Source organism: Poecilia formosa, unplaced genomic scaffold (assembly GCF_000485575.1).
Source record: "Poecilia formosa unplaced genomic scaffold, Poecilia_formosa-5.1.2 Scaffold345, whole genome shotgun sequence".
NCBI classification, from domain to species: domain Eukaryota; kingdom Metazoa; phylum Chordata; class Actinopteri; order Cyprinodontiformes; family Poeciliidae; genus Poecilia; species Poecilia formosa.
Window position 1 is genome coordinate 121,678 of NW_006800284.1, and position 16,986 is coordinate 138,663.

At 35.8% G+C, this 16,986-nt stretch overlaps 1 protein-coding gene and 1 long non-coding RNA gene across 6 annotated transcripts in view; one reads left to right on the plus strand and one right to left on the minus strand.

Annotated features, from left to right (window-relative positions):
- LOC107833213 (uncharacterized) overlaps window positions 1-9,948 on the plus strand; it is a 28,615-nt gene extending 18,667 nt beyond the window's left edge. Inside the window, exons 4-5 of one of the 2 annotated variants that reach the window (XR_001658926.1) lie at window positions 6,867-6,965; window positions 9,633-9,948. This is a non-coding gene — a long non-coding RNA (uncharacterized LOC107833213). The remainder of the gene's footprint in view (window positions 1-6,866; window positions 6,966-9,632) is intronic. The other variant, XR_001658927.1, reaches the window with a different exon arrangement.
- A 6,115-nt stretch (window positions 9,949-16,063) lies between these two features.
- The window catches only part of ppp2r5ca (protein phosphatase 2, regulatory subunit B', gamma a), a 34,362-nt gene continuing 33,439 nt past the window's right edge, over window positions 16,064-16,986 (minus strand). For all 4 annotated transcript variants that reach the window (XM_007574125.2, XM_007574127.2, XM_007574128.2 and 1 more), the window contains one exon: window positions 16,064-16,671. In XM_007574125.2, coding sequence (XP_007574187.1) covers window positions 16,537-16,671 — 135 coding nt within the window. In that variant the 3' untranslated portion in view covers window positions 16,064-16,536. The remainder of the gene's footprint in view (window positions 16,672-16,986) is intronic.

Consider the following 16,986-nt stretch of genomic DNA (forward strand, 5'->3'; position numbering starts at 1 on the left):
AAAACTCTGCTTTTGACCAGCACAGAAAGAAGAACCTCATAAGGGAAGAGGACTGACCTTTGCCCTGCACACCAAAGCATTTGTGTGTGTGTCCCTGCGTAAGAGCGGGTAGATACCTCTGACGGAAAACAAGTTTAACTGTTTTACTGCTTTATTTATGGTAGCTCGACTAGTCAGTGCTGACTCAGTTTGTAATTTCCTTCATCCGTTACGAAAACAGTCACTTAAATTTTAAACTCTGATAGATACATTTCTGTAACACCTGCTAGTGTGATACATTTCAGTAAAAGTTCCTGATCTGTAAATTTATTTCTTAAGAATATGTGATGGGGACTAAACAGGTGAGGCTACTGCTCATCTTTATCTTTCAGTTTTCCCCAAAGTTGAAAGTTTTTTACATTGCATATCCAGGCTCCAAGAGTTGCTCCAACATGGTAAATTGTTTTGTTACCTTTAAAATTATCTACAGCTTTTGTCTCTGACCTAAATGCTGCATGTTTCTTGGCCCTAATGATTCTTTGCCTCCATCCATTATCGTACACACTTAAGTGTGTTCACTAACAAAATATAGTTCACCTGTAGTTGTTACTAAAACTTATAAATGACCAATGTCAACCATCAGTCTGTATTAAAATATTTAATACAATTTGTATTATTTATTTAGATTTGATGTTTTGATGTGAGCACTTGGATTTCTATCAATTTATTGAATGATGCTCTATGTAAATATTTATCAAACTGAATGGCCATTCAGGTTTTATATAGTTTCTTTCTTTTCTTTCAGTGTTTGTTGCAAAAATTCAAATATATACTGCCTATCAACCAACAATTCAATCAGTGAATCTTTGCTTTTTTTTCTCAAGTAGCCCCTCTCACAGAGACTTACTTACATCTTCTGACACCTGGCCCGGTCACAGGAAGTGGGGAGGGGTTTAATATCAATTAATCACGGTCATCCATCAATCGTCCGATTAAATTTTGACAGAAGGTTGTCCATATGTCTCTCTCTTAAGCTGCACACCTCACTGCAAAAACACAAAGTCTTACCAAGTATTTCTCTTTATTTTCTAGTGCAAATATCCAACTAATTTAATATAAACTTTTTCATAAAGATGTAGATGCTTACAAATAATTGAATATTGATGTTTTTTGTAATGTAGTTCCACTGCCATATTATTTTACTTATACTAAGAAATAAAATAATCTACCTTTGGAACTAGAACTTTTTCATCAATATTAAGGAATTATTTACTTAAAATAAGCTCCTCTTGCTGAAAAGTTACTTGTAAGTCAGTTTTGTCTTTTTTTTTTAAGTGTACTAGGAAATTGACGCTAAAAACTAGACCAAATATTTTGTGTTTTTTGCAGTATATTCAGTTTGTTCAGGTTCAGGTTAAAATGAATAAAAATACTACTCAATATGTCTTTATTATTATAATTTTATTAATTGTTAAGTAAAATACATAGTTGTTGATGGGATAGTTTTAGACCCTAAACTGCAAAATCTCAAAATCTTACTGAGTAATTTTGGTCCATTTTCTAGTGCAAATATCTCAGTACACTTGAAATAAGACAAAACTAACTTATGAGAACATTTTCAGCGAGAAATAGGAGCTTGTTGTAAGTTAACAATTCTCTAATATTGATGAAAAAGTTCTCGTTCCTCTGGCAGATTATTTCACTTATGTGAATTATTGACATGAAACAGCTCCTATATCTTGTTGAAAAGTTACCTGTAAGTTAGTTCTGTCATATTTCAAGTGTATTAAGATATTTACAAGAAAGTAGACCAAAAATACTTGGTAGGATTTTGCATTTTTTGCAGTGTGTAGATCAAAATGACAGACAAGGAAACGGTTTTCCAACCTCTGAGCTGAAAAGACAAACTGTAGCTCATGAGGAAGGATGAGCTCAGATATTTACTTTTATGGGTTTTTGTCTGTGTACAGCACTTCCTGTGTCATCAGCATTGTATGTTCGTTTCTTTTCAGAGTATAAACGTTACAGCTCAGTGAGCTAACGCTGCTAAGATAAAGTTGTGTTGATGTGAGTGTTGTCAGCTGTAATCAAATTTTAGATAAATGTTGAGAGAACCATTTTGTGTTTGCAAGAACATTTCAAAATCCTCATCTAAATTCCATCCTTTATTGTGGGGATTGTTTATCCGTAGCAGATTTACCTTGAATGAACCAAAGTATTTGGCTGTGGGTAGACGTGGGCGAGAAAAAGAGACAGAGAGAGAAAAAAAAGGAGAGACGACTGTGAGCAATCTGAGCTGGCGTAGCAGGAGGCTGATTTATAATTAGAGTGAATGTTTGTTCAGTTCCCCCGCTGTTCTGGTGATGGCTCTATTGCATAAAGAGGCCGAATTGCTGCTGAGAGCTTAATTTGAATTCTGAAGCATCTTTCAGCGTTCGCCGATGATCTCAAAAAGTCTGGGAAAGTCACGAGTTGGAGCTGAATTTTCTTTCATTTTTTAAATTTACGTCATCTGCAGCTATCGCTTTGATCTGATTCACAGCAGAAACACAAAATTATGGCAAGTACTTTGGTCTAATTTCTTATGCAAATATCCTGTTAGACTTGAAATAAGATGAAACTAACTTTCAAGTAACTTTTTAGATACAGGACCTTGATTTAAGTAAATAATTCCTTAACATTATCCCATTGGCAGATTATTTCTCTTATAAAAAGACATTTTCCCAAGTTATAATTGAAATAATCTGCCTGTGAAACGAGTACTTTTTCCTCTATTTTAAGGAATTATTTACTTAAAACAAGCTCCTTTTCAAGCTTGCTGAAAAGTTACTTGCAAGTTAGTTTTGTCTTATTTCAAGAAACTAAGCCAAAAATACTTGGTAAAACTTCATATTTTGCAGTGTTGTTTCTGAAAAGTAAGTCAACAACAAAACGAGTGTCTCTTCCAGTTGATATACAGTGAAAATCCAGCTAACCAAATTCACCAGAGTTTCACTGAGGTTGCTAGGTAACGGGCTGGGCTCGCTGTGGTTGCTAGGTAACGGGCTAGGCGTGGCTGTGGTTGCTAGGTAACAGAACCGTGTGCATGGAATGTACTCAATATGTTATAATGTTATTTAACATTGTGAAATAACATTATTTTACAATGTTATAAGTGAAATAATCTGCCAGTGGAACCAGAACTTATCAATATTAAGGAATTATTTTCTTCAAACATTCTCCTTTATCTGAAAAGTTACTGATAAGCGAGTGTGTCTTATTCAAGGCGTACTGAGATATACTAGAAACAAAACCAAAAAGTTATACACAAAACCTTTTTGGTGTAGTTTCTAGTGTAACTACACTTGAAATAAGACAAAACTAACATGTAAGAAACTTTTCTGCATCATGTACAAGCTTGTTTTAAGTCTATGATTCATTCATTTTGATTAAAAATAGTACGAGCTCCCCTTATAGATTATTTCACTTATTACAAGAATTTTTTTTATGTGATATAATTGAAATAATATAGTATTTTTTTTCCAATATTCAAGACTCACTGATTTAAAACAACTTTTATATCTTACTGAAAAGTTACTTGCCAGTTTATTTTGTCTTATTTCAAGAGCACTGAGATATTTACACTAGAAACTAGACTACAAAACTTAAGATTTGTGTTTTTTCAAGTTGAATATTGGTTAAAATAAATGAAAATACCACTAAATATATCATTATAAAAAAAATACTAGTAAAAATAAATAATGATTGGACTTGGGTTTTTGCAGTTCATTTAAACTGGGTCACAAACGTAACATATATTTAAAGTACAGAGCTGAAGAGTGGATTAGAATATTTAACATTAGCAAAGATTAAAAAATGGTCAAATGCAGAATGTTTTGATATATGCTATTGAGAGAAAAAGGAGATCTAAATCAGATTATTGTAAAGTATTTCTCTCCTCGTGGGTTTTATCTGTTTTTACTTTTATTTGTCAAACTGAAAAGCCTCAAATGACCAAACACATTTTAACATCAGGCAAATTTAACTTTGTAATGATGTGTTGTTTGGCAGGGCCAAGGCACAGACTTCCACTGTTGAAGATTTTAATAAAACACAAAGAAACATACAATCCTGGAAACAGATGCAGGACGCAGAGACACAGGAAATGGCATGGAGGAAATATCAAGGCATAAAAACGGACAATCCAGCGAGGAACAAAGGAAAACTCCAGAGCTTAAGACTTAAACAAAAACAAAAGTTCAGGCGGACGACTCGGATGCAAAGTCTGGAACAAAATCCTACGTTTTGTTTTTTTATTATTATTAATATTTTAGCGGATTACTGTTGCAATGCAGCAAGAAAGTCCTGAGTTCAAATCCCAGGCCTTGGACTTTCTGCATGGAGCTTGTTCTCCCCACCAGAGCCGGGCAGTAACTATTTACATTTACTCACTTTGACTGAGTAACATTTAGTAAAAACATTACTTTTAGGTGCACAGTGCAAAAACACAAAATCTTACCAAGTATTTTTGGTCTTTGGTTTGTTATTTTGTTTCCTTCTAATTCATGTAAAGCACTTTGAATTGCCTTGATGGTGAAAATGTGCTATATAAATAAAATTACCTTACCTTACCTAATTTTGTGAAAATATCTTTGCACACTTGACAGAAGACAAAACTTACAAGTAACTTTTTTGTTTTTTATAGCAAAAATAGGAGCTTGTTTCAAGCCAATAATTCCTTAATATTGATGAAAACGTTCTAGTTTCACTGACAGATAATTTTAATTGTGTTGAGTCACATTCTATCGGCTCTGTGCCATTACCTAGCAACCCCAGCCAAGCCCAGCCCGTTACCTAGCAACCAAGGTGGTGCTCTGGCACATTTGGTCAGCTGTTTTTTTTTGTTTTGTTTTGTTTTTCCACTGTATATGTTGGAAGAGATGCTTGCTTTGTTCTTGACTTACTATTCAGAAACAACGAACCAAAAATAGAAACTTTTACCAAGTATTTTTATTTTAGTTTCAATTATTCTTTAATATTGGTGCAAAAGTACTAGTTTAGATTGTTTTACTTATAACATGAAAAAATATATTAGTTGAATCCTTCTTTTAAATATACTATGTTGGAGACAGGCGCAGTCCTGTCGCACACGATGGATAATGGACTTGAACGCCCAATTGCATTCACTTCAAGGTCCCTGTCAAGTGCCAAACGCAATTATGCACAGATAGACAGGGAGGCCCTTAGCCTAGTATGGGGTATCAAAAAGTTCCACCATTACCTCTATGGCCGAAGGTTTACCTTAGTGACTGATCATCAGCCCCTAGTGTTAATATTCAATCCACGAAAAGGTGATGTCAGCTGCGCGACTACAGCGCTGGCCCTGTGGTTTTCAAGACATAGAGGTCTGGCTTGTGTGTTTGGTCACCGTAGACCACATCCACTTTAAGTTTCCCCTTTTCCTCAGGTGAAGTGAGACTAAAGTGAAGTTCAGCAAAGAAGTCACGTTCATGTTACCTTCAAGTTGAATCCTTCTTTTAAATATACTATGTTGGAGTAAAGACACAACAATATTGTAAGTTAAATAATCTGCTAGTGGAAATAGTACTCTTTTGTCAATATTAAGGAATTATTAAAACAATCTCCATTATATCTGCTGAAAAGTTACTTATAATATAGTTTTGGTAATTAGATATATGCACAAGAAACTAGACCAAAAATTCTTGGTCATATTTTGTGTCGCTCATCTTTTTATCTTCTCTGCATATTCTGCGATTGTTTGCTGTTTATGATCAGCTCAAACAAAATAAACACTTAATTGTCCCATCTCTGCGGTTACTGTGTAATATTGTGAAAGAAAAATGATCCTCATAAAACAAAACATGAAAACTTGCTACATTTTCTTACAAATTATGACTATAAACAGTCTAAACATTCAGTAGCACCAACCAAATTAAGCTGCAGCTTAGAAACAACCTCAATGCATTTTGCATTTGCCCTGTAGAAAGACTTAAAGTATGCAAGTAATTGCACGCAGTATCACTGTGCAGCTTGCATTTAAAAGCATGCAGAATTTTATTAGAGGTTTACTGCCAGCTGTGCTCTTTTGTTTGACATGGAGCTACAAACACGAATGAGTAAATGTTGTGTTGTGATGGTAATGCTGTCTGCCTTGTGATTCTTTATGCCACCCAAGAGGCTTGTTTGTCTGCTACATTCAGTCTTCTTCTAGTGTAAACTGATAGTCAAACATATAAGATCATAATCTTAGCTTTCTGTAGGTCACAGTTTGTGCCATCATGGCGCGATTTCAAGACGTAAACAAGGCGGGATATATGTTCGCTTTTAACTGTGGATGTGGGTGATTACTGCCCAACATCCAGCAATTACAGCTGCATATGTAAGTCTGAGAAGTTTGTTTCTAGCCTCCAAGTCTTCAAAGGGGAATATAAACATTTAATAACTACATGCAGGACTAAGAAAGACAGACGAGGAGAAAATTAACTTTCATTCTTTCTGTCTTTAGGTGCCTTAAATCAAGCTAAAATCTGCAGGATATTTGGCTCATAAAAGAAAATAGTACTCCTTTACACCTAATAAAAGACAAATAACCACACATCCTCGTGATTCAGCACAAACCACAGAATAACATTTAAATAGCTGAACAACTCCTGCATCCTAACTTAAATTATCAGTAAGTTACGTCATGTAGGATGTCGATGTATATAATTTTCCCAACGCTGTCATTACTTTGATGTCAGTATGACCATCCTGCCTTCTCATTAGCGTGAAAAAGAAAGCACAAGCCATCAACTTCCTATATGTAGGCATTATCCATAGCACGGTAGGCATTAAGGTTTCAGATGTTTTCCACCGTCTGAAGTTAACGAGGCTCCATATGATTACAGATTATCAGCTGCAGCTTTGACATCCTGATTTGTCTCACAGTGGACAGCGATAAAGGAGACATGGAAGATACATGAAGGGTTTAGAAAAAAACATGTGCAGTAAGTCAGCCGTGAACTGGGAACCATATGGAGTCAAATCGCCACATTAAAAAATAACATCTTATATAAATAAAAACCTGTAGAACCCACCACTAGAAAGCATTCAAATCTAAGCCTGTTGTAATAAATCGATTAATCACATCATAGATTAAAACGAGCCAGATGATTTCCATTTGCATGATTGTTTTTCTCTCTGGAGACGTTCACACCAGCCTGGATTAATCCGCTTTAATCAAACTCCAGTTTGTTTGCCTAGAAAGTCCGGATCGTGTGGGGAGGTGAAAATGTGCGATGGGACCAAAAAAATGGACTCTGGTCCAACTACAAACCAAGATCTCAGCAAGGTGTTTAGACTTGGTTTGATTTTGGACCAAAATTGCAACATTTGTTTAATTTTCAACTGCTGCAGTTCTCTTTTTCACTTCACTGAGTCAAACGAACCAACCCAATTAAAAAAGCTGTTCCCTTTCTTGCCTGGGAGGGCGCTGCACCATAAACTGCTGAAGGAAGCAACATAAAAGCCTCTGAAAAAGACTTTGAGCCCAACTTCCGTCTTTATGAAATGTAAACAAAAATGAAGTAGCATCTGATTTTTTTTAAATTTCTGGTTAAAAACCAAGTCATTTCTCCTGCTAGCGCTAAGCTAACGTGTTTGTTTTGGTTGTATTTACCCAGAATTCCCTGCACTGTAGCACACTTCCTGCTTTTGGACCAGCCTCCGGTCCACTTGGTGTTCACTTATGGATCCAGTTTGGTCCACCTATAAATCTGCGCTTGAAAAACCCAGGTTTTCCCACTGCAAGGCGGACAAACCCGGTCTGGTCCGGTTGTAGGGGAGCTAAAAACTGGTCCATCTACAAACCTCAGTCTTGGTTGAACTGAACTCTGGAGCGGATCAAATGCATATATGAACGCCAAACAGACCGGGGACCGCTCCAAAAGTAGGAAGCGGAGTACAGCACATAGCATTCTGGGTAAATACAACCAAAACAAACATGTTAGCCTAGCACTCATGTTTTTATTTTATTTTACAAAAGACAAAAGATAAATCCTACATCCTCTAAAATCTGACACCACTCCATTTTTGTTTACATTTGGTGAAGAAGGAAGTTGCCCTCCTGTCTTCATAGTTTTTTGTGTCATTTCCTTCAGTGGTTTTTGGTGCAGCGCCACCACAGGCGAGGAGGGGAACAGCTTTTTCAATTATTTTGGACAGTTTGACACAGTGCAGTGTGAAAGAACCACACAGCTGAAAATGTAACAAATGTTGCAATTTTGCTTATTGATTCAACAAAAATGGTCATTTTAGGAGTTTTCCTGTAAGTTCTTATGCAAAATGTGCAGATAACTATCAAATGATCTAACTATGCTACCTATTTTTCTTTATTTTTCATATTTACTGAAAAGGCTAACATTCTACAAAGTAGTTATTTGTGAAAAAAGCTTAATTTTGTTCTAAAATCTGGAAATAGAAATAAATTTTACTTTAGCTTGTTTTTTTGCTACAAAATACTTGAGCTTTATTTTGTAGCAGCGAGAGCAAAAGTGTCTTTTTGAGTGCAAATTGCAACAAAAAATTAGTAGAACATTAATTAAACAACTAATTAAATTTAAATCTGATTGGTTAGCCTGTGCATTAACTATTTGTTAAGCTAATTTATTTTATATCCTCTGGTTAAAATTATAAAAGGTAATATTTTACAGATATGGAGCTAATTATCCCAAAAAATTTAAAGGTATTATGAACATTTCATTGATTCATTTCTGTTTACTTAATTAAATTAAATGAAAAAACATTACTCTCATTCACAATGCAGCACACTTTTCCTGCATATATGAGAGTTTAGATAATCAGAGGAATGTGTGTTTTACGGTACGCAGTGATGAATCACACAGTCCATTTAACCTCTGATTACATATGGAGCCTGTTACAGGACAAACATCGCTGAAACCAATCTAAATATTGTCAAGGTTAAGTCATGTCAAAGTGAAGACTTCAAGAGGTCCACCTGCACCTTTCTCTAAACAACTCCTTACTTCAGGCAATCAATCAAATAAAAGTACAGTAAAGTGAGAGCTGAGAGAAAGTTTAGCTAACACTGAACTAAACATTGCAATGGAGAATCTATAAGCTAAACCTTGTGCGACTTTGATCTGGGTCGTATATTTATGTTTATTCACCATATCGCTTAGCTAATTTGACAGAAAATTAGCTAAATTACCTGTGATTTATTAAAAATCTGCTCAAAACTGCCTAAAAATAAAAAAACAACGGTGTGGATAAAACAGGAAAGGTAACGCCACCAGTTTGGCAGTATTTCAGATATTTAAAACAAACAACTAATCAATAATTATTGATATCGACTGATATAAAACTATATTTTCTTATATCGCCTGTTGCTTCAAATGATCAAGTGTCCACTAAAGGAATACCATGTTACTGAATTCTAGGCGAAAAAAAAATTATTTTCTCACTGAAAAAAAAGAATTGAATTATTTGTTTTTAATATATTTCTTTAAAAAAAAAAGGGTGAAAAATCTGCAGAATTAAATAATAATTGATTTCTTATGTCAAATAAATCCAATAAACAAGTAAACAAACTGATCCTGACATGTTCTTTTGTTTATTTTAACATCTAAACTCCTGTAACCTCCACATGACTCCAGATCGGAGCGTGAGAGACGCACCGGGCCGGGTTGGAGTCTGAATCAGCCGATTAGATTACCCTGCTGGGGCCGGAGTGACGCTGCAGGCCGGGCCGCCACCCAGACGCTCACCTCAGCTGCCCTCTCTCTCATCCCCGCTGTTTCCCGGGCCGCGGCTCCGTCCCACCAGAGCTACATCGCCCCCTGTTGGTTACAGGCAGGACATCAGGCTGGCATCCCACACATTCAGAGGATCAACAGGAAAAATATCTTCAGGAGAGTGATGTTAAATCTACGGAACAAGATTAGGGCCACTTAAAAAACAAAGCAAAAGATATGTTGACTTTTTTCTCATAATTTAACTTTTTTTCCCCCTCAGAATTAATTAAATTCTTGGGGAAAAGTGAGAACATGCAGGCTTAAAAAAACTTCAATTAGGAAGAAATAATTATGTGATTATTTTTATATGTTAACATAATTGACATACACCTAAGAATGTTTGGTTATTGATTTGGATTTTCATGTTGATTAACACAGAGTTAACATTCTGACGAAAAAAAGTCAGAAATCTGAGTAAAAAGTCTGAATTCAGAATTTACTTTTGAAACTCTGAAATTTAAATTTTTTTTATAGAAAAATTCTGAGATTAATCTAAAAATTTCTTATATTTTCAAGCAAATTTTTAACTTGTCAAACTCAGAAATGTCTTTTTTATTTTATATATATTTTAGAAATGTCCTTGTTTTTCCTAGCCAATTTTTGACTTGTCGAACTTAAAAATGTCCCTTTTTTCTAGAAAATTTCTGAGGTTAATATAAACATTTCTAAGTTTTCCCCCAAATTTTCCACTTTTTAAGCTCAGAAATGTCCAAGTTTTTGGCAGAAATCAACTTGTTTTTCTTTTCCATCTACAATGGCCCTAATGCGCCGTCGTAGAAAACTTATTGCGAGGGAACTCAAATCAGAAAAATCCCCCACGTCCCCGTGGAGGTTGGATATAAATATGACCAAAAGCAGAAACGTTTGGAGTGAAGTTTAAAGTATCAAAATTACTTTTACAGACTAGGAATCATAAATTATTGGTTCTGGGTGTCCAACATCGCGGACCTGTGAGGGACGTGATGGAGCCGAGTCACTGCAGGAGAGTTTTGAAGTTTTATTGTGGGAGTAACGAACAGAAACGAGGCTCCGAGGGAGTTCCACGAAACGCAAGGTGACACTTGCATAAGTCTGGGTTGGAAACAGACAGACACCACATGAACTGCAGGTTGTTTACTGCACAGATGGAGACCATCAGGAAGAGAGGTTATGTCATCTGCTAATTGTGCAAATTGCTAATAGAAGTTGCTAACAGCTTTCTGGGAGTGAGGATTAAAGCCCAGGCAGCTCCTCCGAGCTTCCCTGAAGCGGTGCTGCTTGGACTGGGATGAAAGCACTGGAGAAATAAAAACACGTCCACCAAGTCCTCCCAGGTTCTCCAGATGTGGGATTGCTCCAGTGTTATTCCCTCAATGGAGCATATTATAAATACTATCTGCTATAAAAACACAGTTTTACTCTGGAATGTACTTAATTTTGCCGCTGGTTGTTAGTAATAAGCAATCTTGTCATGTTTTTAATTGCAGTCGTTTCTTAAGAAAAACTCGCTCCAAACGTTGAATAGCAAACAGACGAGTTATTAATTTTAGTGTTTACCTTTCTAATGTAATATTTTATCTTTAAAACCTCCATAAGTTTCCCCAGTGGGTTTTTTTTTTTGAGTATTTTCTCACACACTGCAAAAACACAAATTACCGCAAAGTATTTTTTGTCTAGTTTCATGTACAAATATTTTAATACACTTAAAATAAGACAAAACTAACTTATAAGTAACTTTTCATCAAGATAAATGAACTTGTTTTAAAGAAAATAATAGTGATGAGAAGGTTCTCGTTCCACTGGCCGCCGTTACCTAGCAACACCAGCCAAGCCCAGCCTGTAACCTAGCAACCCATTTCTAGTTCCACTGAACTGGGACAATAGAACCAATAAATTTTTTTGTCTTATTTCAAGTGTAAAAAGATATGTGACCTAAAAACTAGACCATTTTGTGTAGTTTAAACTGGATTTTCAACAATGACAACTATTTGTTTTCTGTCTGAATTAGAGATCAAGTGAGCATCCTGACAAATTTCTGACAAAAAATCTCTAGAAAACCCCCCGGAAATTTATGAGTTTGAGATTAACCTAAGAAATTTTCAAGAAAACAACTTCGAAATTTTGGTTATGCCATTATTGTTCTTTTTTTTAATCATTCCTGAATGTTGGACTCTAAAATTGATTTATTTTATATGCTAATCTGTATGTATATAATTATTTAATATATTAATGTAATTTATTTGTATTGATCTTACATGGGTAAACATTGTACCTTTCTGAATATTGGAGGTGATCGATCAGCTACTTCTTCTTACCAGTTTTCAACCATCGTATTGAGTTATTCTGAGTTTCTTCTTGGTCACAATAAAGACGAAAGTGGTTCACAAATTTAATCCAAATGAATTGTAAACAGTTTTATTGGAATTATTTATGTCCAGCTAATGTCTGTGGAGGCATAGAAAGTGTTTATGTAAGATTTTCTGCGAGCCGCGCTTGGCAGTCAGCGAGGTTCCAGATGGATGCCGGTTTCCTCTCCAGCAGACTGCGAGTCTTGGTTGCGCGCCATAATGAGTAAGGTAGGGCAGGTGAGGACATCTTGGCAACAACATGGTACTCTTTCCAAGAAGAGGTTGTTGGATTTCAGGGGAGCAGAGCGATTTCTGATCTCCATCAGGGAGTATTCATTTTTTGTTTCTCAGAAACAGATCACACATGCACTTGCTAAGCCTTGGGCATATAAAGCGTTGAAAAGCTTTTTCATTTCTAAAGTTTCTTTTCTGCTCCTTCACAACACCAGCACTGCAAAAACACAAAACCTTACCAAGTGTGTTTGGTTTTGTTTCTAGTGCAAATAACTTCAAATAAGACAAAATCAATTTACAGATGACTTTCCAGCAATGCATTGGAGATTGTTTTAAGTAAATAATTCCTTAATATTGACAAAAGAGTAAACCATTATGTAACTTAAAACATGGGAAAATGATTTGTTACAAGTGAAACAATCTACCATTTTACCAAAACAAATGTCTCACAACTTATATACAGTGGAAAAACCAGCTGACCAAACATGCTGGAGTTCCGTTTGGGTTGCTAGGTAACAGGCTGGGCTTGGCTGAGGTTGCTTGGTAACCATGGAATGTGACTCAACATGACACAATCTGCCAGTAGAACAAGACATTTTCCCCTATTTTAAGTTAAAATTCTTGTTCTACTGGCAGATTAACATAATACATTTTGATCAATATTAAGGGATTAACTACATAAAACAAGCTCCTACAGATTCCTGAAAACTTACTTGAGTTAGTTTTGTCTTATTTCAAGTGTACTAAGACATTTGAACTAGAAACTAGACCAAACATACTTGGAAAGATTTTGTGATTTTGCAGTGGAATTTCGGTTCCTCACATTTTTCACTTAAAATTAGCAACAAATCTGCTAACACATCTAAGCTATTCTTATGCACAACTACAGATACTTATACCCTTTATAATGAGCTTATGTTCTAATGTTAAGCCAATATAAATAAAATACAATAAGTAACTTTTCAACACAAAATCGGAGCTTCTTTTGAGTCAATAATTCCTTATTGATGAAAAATAACTAGTTATAAATGAAATAACTAGACATTTTAACATAAAATATGAGACAAATGTCTTGTTCCACTTTCACAAGTACTTTCCCCCTAATATTAATGAAGTATTTACTAGATGTTCTCACCTGTAACGGGTTATTTTTCCCACATAAGTTAAATCTGCCGATGGAACTAGATCTTCCTCATCAATATTAAGGAATTATTTGCTTTAAAAAACTCCTATATCTTATTGAAAAGTTACCTGTAAACTAGAAACTAAGCAAAAATACTTGGTAAGATTTTTGCTTTTTGCAGTGAACTTGGATTCCTGGAAAGACAAGAATGACCATCGTTTTTTTTTTTTTCTTCTGAAAGACATGAAAAAAAACCAAAAACAGAATTGTTAACCATTTCTAAAACAGCACTTCTCTTTTATCCATCCATCCATTTTCTGTACACCCTTGTCCCTTAGTGGGGTCTGGAGGGTTGCTGGTTCCTCTCCAGCCGACGTTCCGGGGAGAGGAGGGGTCACCTGGACAGGTCGCCAGTCTGTCGCAGGGCAACACAGAGACACACACACTCACACCTAGGGTCAATTTGGAGAGGCCAATTAACCTGACATGTTTTTGGACTGTGGGAGGAAACCGGAGTACCTGGAGAAAACCCATCATGCACAGGGAGAACATGCAAACTCCATGCAGAAAGAAAGGCAACAGTTTACTAACTGCGCCACTGTGCAGCCCCTTTCAGAAATGTGGATTATAAAAACCGTCATTAACAGCTGAATGCTGCGCAGGATGTTCGCTTATGGCGACATCAAAGTTCTGTAAAATGTAAACATGTCAACCAGCAGAACACCTGCGGAGTGCAGACTGTGAACACGTCTGACTTCCTGTGTGATGTTGCTGCCTCCTGCTGGACAAACAAGGAAAAGGCTTCCTGTGTTATCTGCTATTTTACCTTACGAAACGTTTCAGACGTGCAGGAAAGTTTAGTTTTTATGGCTGCAATGCAGGCTGATCTGGTCACACAGTTTAATTACCTGCGGTATCTGAAGAGGCACCACTAACATCATTTATCGTCATCATAGCAGCAGTTTATCCGCATTATTATCCAAAAGGCACCGGTTTTACACTGTTTAACGATGTTATGCTGTGGATACGCCTCCTTCTTGTGTCCATAAATACTCACTACTACAATGTTTAACTCCCGTATTGTTGAATTTAATCAGATAGTTTTGGGAAACAAATTAATTTCAATACGGCTAAAAAACAAAACAAAAACACTTGATCCTGGCGCCAAAGATTTTTATTGAAAAATTATATATTTTTTAATTGGCGTTTTTCCTTTAAGAAATTTTATTTTTGAAATGTTAAGTTGTGCAATTATATAGTCAAAAACGCAGCTATTATTGAAACTAAACAACCCCTCTGCCCCCTCAGAAAAAAAATATATTTATTCTACATTTAAGAGAAATGTTCAGGAATTACTTAAAAATATTTTTTTTACTACAGAGACAAATAAAATAGGACAGTAGGTAGCAGATTAATTTCTCTCACTTGCTATTGATGTTTTATTCTGTACAGAGGGACAATTTGTACAAAATAATCTAGATATATAACACTACATGAAACAAGGTAAATCATATATACAGTAAATGAATCGTATAGTACAGGTCACATACAAAAGGACACTTAAGTTAACAAGTTTTGGAAATTATGTGTTAAAATTAAAATACCTAGATCCTGTGGAAAGAGAACAAGCCACCAAATAATTTCTAAATAATCTTTTCTTATTATAAATGACTTGTTTTCAGCACTAAAAGAAAACTCCAACATTCTGGACTGAATAAAATAAAAACCCATTTCTCCCAGCAGGCAGAAATGTATTGACCGACGGAAGAAACCAGTTTGGTGAATGGCATTCCTCCAGGGTAAAAGGTACATGTTTGACATGGTCAGTCTAAATTTACAGCTTTTTTTGCATTCAAGCAAATACAGTATTAATACAGTTCAACTAAGTCACAATGTCAGTTTTTTTTATTATTTTTTTTTCACATCTGGCATTTTTGAGGTCATTTTTCACACCAGTCCGTTTCAGCACTGGGCTTTTCGAATGGCCAGGGATGGAAAAAAGACAAAGACAATACAACACATTGGACTAAAAGAAAACAAAAATAATCCAGCGGATGTTTTAAGTTTAAACAATGGTACTTACTGGAAAACATCAAGAGGGGCTTAAATTATTTAACTTAAGAAAAAATAATTGAGAAACTATCAAAAAGTTTGACTGAAGGATCATTAATTTAAAAATAAATTACCTCTAACATTTTAATTGCATTCAAAATCATATAAATGTAAAAAAGAATAATAATAAAAGGTCCTAATCAAAGTTTTCAGATGCAACAGAAGAGATCTTTTCCTTTCACCCGTTCAACCGTGCAAATTTTGCAATGTGCGCACAGAAACCTCAAAAAAACAAACAAACAAAAAAAACTTTCTATGGCGTTGCCGTAGCAACAGCAAAAGCACAAACATTTTCTTCCAGTGCAGAAAGTACCATTGTTTGAACTCATCTGGTTTTCAAACATCGTCAACAGACATTAGGAAGGAAAAGAAAAAGGAGCGGCATATGGCACAAAAACAATAAGACGAAAACTTAAAAAAAAAAAAATGTCCATGGGACATTTAAAAACAAAAAAAGTAATCCTCTTCTTTCCTCGCCATTTTTTTATTTGTTTATATTTTCTGAGCAACGCAAGGCTGAGAACAGGCCCAAGTTTGGTCTTAAGTGTGCTGGAGGAAAAAATAAATCAAAACAGTGGCAACAAACAAAAAGGCAGGCAGTCGATAAATCAAGCATAAAGAACGCAACAGTCTTGGCACCCAAAACAGAAATAAACTACGATCGTGTTTTATTTTTTAAATCTGAATAGCAGGGTTCTCCGTTCCCGCTGAACTAAAGACACAAACCTCAAACGTCTGATTTTGTAGAAACGAACGTTGTGCTGTCCACCATTACAGTGATGAAAGGACGGCGACGAAACGGGATAAAAGACACAAAACACCATCATCACCCTTGGAGAAAAAATAAAATAACCTGAGAAAGTGGAAAAACAGAGAGGCGGCTGAAGAGTTTCTGCAGGAATGAAGACAAACTGAAGGATTGTGGGTAAAAGAAACGCGTTTCGCCAGCGTTATTCTGTCCGTGGGGGGTCTAGAGCCCGTCGTGGGTGGTCAACATTTCTTCAGCTCTGCGGTGGGACTCCAAGGCTTTTGTGGTGTAGATATCCTGAGGCAACTCAGATTTGCGTCTCACCATGGTCCGCTCTTTTCGCTGCTCCCCCTGCAACTGAGGTTGGGGACAGAAACATAAATTTGGTCATGCTCAGCGTGTTTTATGAAAGCCACCATGAAAAGACGCCCCACGTTGTCGTGTTTACGTTGGGGGATTTCACGCCTGCGCACAACGCTGGAGGGCAAAAAGACGATTCGTCTACTTACCGCCCGTTAACTAAATGACCCTGGAGATGTTATTAATTCAGTGCACCACAGCAAAGGGAAGAATGACGCAGAGAAACCGTTATGAAACAACTAAAATTCAGGCAGACTCGTTGCCATAGAAACTGACAACGCCACTTTATGTTTCAGGATTCAACAAAAAAAA